Raw genomic sequence first — 3,803 nt, forward strand, 5'->3', positions numbered from 1 at the left:
AATGTAAATAGTCAAACAACACATTTCCATAAGTAGAGCAAGCTAACAACAAATCAATAAGTTCAAACTAAAATATAACAATTCAGCATAACAGCAGCACCAAAATAACAATCTCTGTGCTCATTTTATAGTTAAGATAGTTGGGCTGGGCCTTACCTAAGCAGGCTGGGCTAGGGTTGCTTTGTTTTCGGGTAGGTGCGGGTCCACCCGCGGGTGGAATTTCAAATCCGCAACTGCACCCACAATATGCGGGTGCAGGTGCGGGTCCTCCTGTGGGTGGAATATCAGATCCGCACCCACCCTATAAATCCATTTTTAGGGGTGGGTGAGGCCCCACCCGCTCCTACAAATATTTCTTTCAAACTATTCTGCAAAATTGTTTAATTCAAAATAAACAACGGATCATCTGCTCACCAAAGCTGGATCGTCCTCCTTTCAAGATGTTCGGACATCCGAACGCATGCACACACAACTTACATGTAGACGTTCGGATGTCTGAACTTTTTAAACAACAGACGGCCCGCCCTTGCATAGCGGATGGTCCGCTTGTAGGTCTTTTGTGGTTCGTCGGAGTGGATAATAAGTCATTTTTTGTTAGCAGACCGTCCGCTCAACAAGGGCGGACAATCCACCCTTCAAGACTTTCAGACATCCGAACGCTTGCATGGACAACTTACATGCAGCCATTCGGATGTCCAAACTTTTTGAACGGCGGACTATCTGCCCATGTATAGTGGACGGTCCGCGGGCTGTTCTTTTCGTAGTTTGTAGGAGCGGATGAAATAGAAAAATATTTTCAGGGGCGGGCGATGGAGTCACCCACCCCTAAAAATGATTATTAGGGGCAGGTGATGACATCAACCACCCTTAAGAATCATCTTCAGAGTTAGTATAAAAGAATATCGTACCCTACAGAGTCACAAGCACCTCCCCTCTAATTAGAGCAACTCCAGCAAACCCTATCAAGCCCCCTACTCCAAATTTAAAGGGTGAAACCAAGAAAAACAACTCCTGCAGACCCTCTACTTGAATCCCTAAATTAGGGAGGCCTCCAGGGAGCCCTCCATTCGTGGGCCCCACTCACCAGACCCCCTAGACTTGGATGAGGGCTGAATATGAGGGCTCCTACTGGACTTGGATGTATTATTTGAAGGCTATGAGATGGGACCAGCCTCCAAAAGCTATGTCAGGGCTGTGATTTGGGGGCTATTGCTGGAGATGCTGTTAGCAGTGAACCTAGGGATGGGTACCGTTCCCGTTCCTAAAAATGGTTTATGTAGTAGTGAAGAACAGATCCATTGGATTTCAGGGCGCTTAGTGTGTGTTACTGTTGCCAGTTCTCGCATAAGCATGCATAACCCTACATCTCGTCATACGTGGAAAGTTAAACTGAAAAGTAGTAAGCAAACTTCATGCAAATATACAAACACAGATTCAATTGATCACAATTCCTTTTTTTTCTGTGAATAGATTGATCCCACTCCATAACGATAAAGGAAATCATTGCACGAGATTATAGAGTTATATCAGGTGCTACGTATAATTGATCATATATATATAATTACACGAGCATGCAATAGCAATATACACGAAGCTCTCTATACATGATACCTATACGATTTGACATACGTCACTCCAACATCTGAAGTTCAATGAACAGAAAAAACGGATCATCATACATCAAAAAAGGCAAAAAGGGATCTGCACTCAACTGTTGTTACATGATGTTTTGAAAACCAGAGGAAGTGAAAAAGACTCCTACGGATTAAGACATATACAAACTAAGACGAGTTCGTTCCTCTTTCATTCAAAAGCCCGACTTGATCACATGCATGGCTCGATCCATTATCTAGCTCTTGAATCTGCCATCGCCAAGCCGAGCTTCACCGGCTCGCCTCTGTGACAAGGCTGTTCGTCGTCAAAGTCTGACGGCTCTGTGTTGTGCGTCGTCGGCGATAGGCCTAGCGTGAGATCCAGGCCATCCGCACGCTCGTCGCTTTCTCTTGGTGGCTCCGGTTCGGACTGACTGACATGAGAGACTTCGACGGTGTCCACTGAGGCGGCGTTGCTATGGGTCTCCGGAATGGCGTCATGGCTCCCAGCAGAGTACTCCTGGCTGGGCTGGCGCGGCGCCCAGTTCAGCGGCCGCGCCTGCCGGACGTCGGCCAGCATGGCGGCCGACGGCTGGGAGAAGACGAGCTCGATGGCGGAGTCGCAACCTGCTGCTGCCGACCTGTGGGCGCCAGACCGTTTGAATTGCCCGCGGGAGCTGTTGGCCATCCGGTGGAGGGCGGCGGCAGCCACGGCGCCTTGGTCAGCTGCTTGTCTCATGGCGACGTGGCGGATGTCGCACGTCCGGAGAGGCGGGACGGCCGTGGCGGCGGGCGGCGGCTGCGCGATGGGCATGCCGCGGAGGACCGACTCGACGGCGGACTGGCAGAGCTGCCAGTTCCCGGACCAGAGCAGGCCGACGGAGCCGTAGACCGGGTTGAGCATGCGGCCGCAGGCCTCGTACAGCAGAGACCGGAATATTGCTGCAAGTACATGGAGATCATCGATCACATGATCCGAGCACAGTGCCACATACAGTGAGGGACCAATCGAGATCCGCGAGAATCAGAAGAGCTGGTGCATATACGTACCGGGTCGGACGTTCTCGGGGCCGGCGTTGATGAGGTTGATGAGACCGGCGCGGCCGTAGAACTTGGCGAGGAAGACGGTGGCGTTGCCCTGCGAGTCGGGGTTGCGGATCCACTGCAGGCACGGCCGGATGGCGCAGTTGTCGCTGCACCCCTTGCGCAGCACGCGGCAGCCGTTGCAGCTCATCCGCATCCTGAATCAATAATCACTGCAGCACCCTCTCACCGGACGTCAATGGTGGGGGAGGGAGGAGGGAGCTAGGAAGGAGACGAGCAGAGGAAGGAGACGAGCAGAGAGGCTAGAGCGGAACGGTGTGCGTGAGAGGGGTGATGGAGTCGGAACTGCGGAGGGGTATATAAAGAAGCATCGGGAGGCGGAGCCGCCGCGTCTGGTCTGGTTCTCGCCTTCTCGGGAGGGTGGAGACGGGAAAGCCTCCGGTTTCCCTGGGAGCGGAAAGCTGGTTTGCCGAGTGGGGCCGTGACCTGGCAAATTACCCAACTGCCCCCTATCCAAGATGTATTGTTTGAATTGGACCACAAGTTTCACGACAGGTGAGGCCTGTGAGGTTTGAGCGTTGAAAATTGAGAAGATCTGCAGGTGGTCCTAGGTCGGATTCAGCTGGAGTTAATTGAATAGGGACTAGTTGCTCAGAAAAGAAAGAATCCAGCAGAAGCTTCTGCAAGAAGAATCAAAGTACTTTACTACTTTTAGGAAAACATGGTTTATCTAAAACTGGCTTCCAAATGAAATTATTGCTTATCTTCGACATGTCACAAACCCATGTCAACCTTCTCTCCGATCCCTTATTGCAATGGGATCCGTTGTCGCACGTACATAGATATTATTTTTCAACTAAGGAAACTTTATTAATTTTCATAATTTGACATCGAGAGATGACACATAGGTAGATGTCCCGGAAACAACCAAACTGTAGAGTAAGTGCATACTATATATACTGTATATGTACAAAGCAATGATGTGTGCCTACATACGTGCGGCCAAAAAAAAAAAACGTCAGGCAGGGCAACGAAGAGAACGACGGCCTTGCCGTGTCTAAGGTATGGGAGGGGCATTTGGGTAACTTCTATGTGGGACTTGGCGCGTGGCGCGCACGCTCGGGCTGCCTTCGGGTGCCTTGCCACCGTGCGCAAGACTGCGCGCGG

The 3,803-nt window shown here is 50.8% G+C and overlaps 1 protein-coding gene across 1 annotated transcript; it reads right to left on the bottom strand.

The window, feature by feature from the left end:
• Window positions 1-1,534: 1,534 nt before the first annotated feature.
• On the bottom strand, window positions 1,535-2,958 carry LOC120675669 (LOB domain-containing protein 42-like). Its single transcript, XM_039956871.1, has 2 exons — window positions 2,643-2,958; window positions 1,535-2,534 (listed from the first exon to the last, which is right to left on the bottom strand). Exons 1-2 carry the CDS (start codon window positions 2,830-2,832, stop codon window positions 1,846-1,848), a joined length of 879 nt encoding a protein of 292 aa, XP_039812805.1. The 5' UTR covers window positions 2,833-2,958; the 3' UTR covers window positions 1,535-1,845.
• Between the last annotated feature and the right edge of the window lie 845 nt (window positions 2,959-3,803).

Source organism: Panicum virgatum, chromosome 5N (assembly GCF_016808335.1).
Source record: "Panicum virgatum strain AP13 chromosome 5N, P.virgatum_v5, whole genome shotgun sequence".
NCBI classification, from domain to species: domain Eukaryota; kingdom Viridiplantae; phylum Streptophyta; class Magnoliopsida; order Poales; family Poaceae; genus Panicum; species Panicum virgatum.

Excerpts from the sequence above, each read along its gene's own strand:
- LOC120675669 (XM_039956871.1), bottom strand. The coding sequence starts at position 2,832 with ATGCGGATGAGCTGCAACGGCTGCCGCGTGCTGCGCAAGGGGTGCAGC. Across the intron at positions 2,535-2,642 it reads CCCCGAGAACGTCCGACCCG|CAATATTCCGGTCTCTGCTG; the intron begins GTACGTATATGC and ends ATGTACTTGCAG.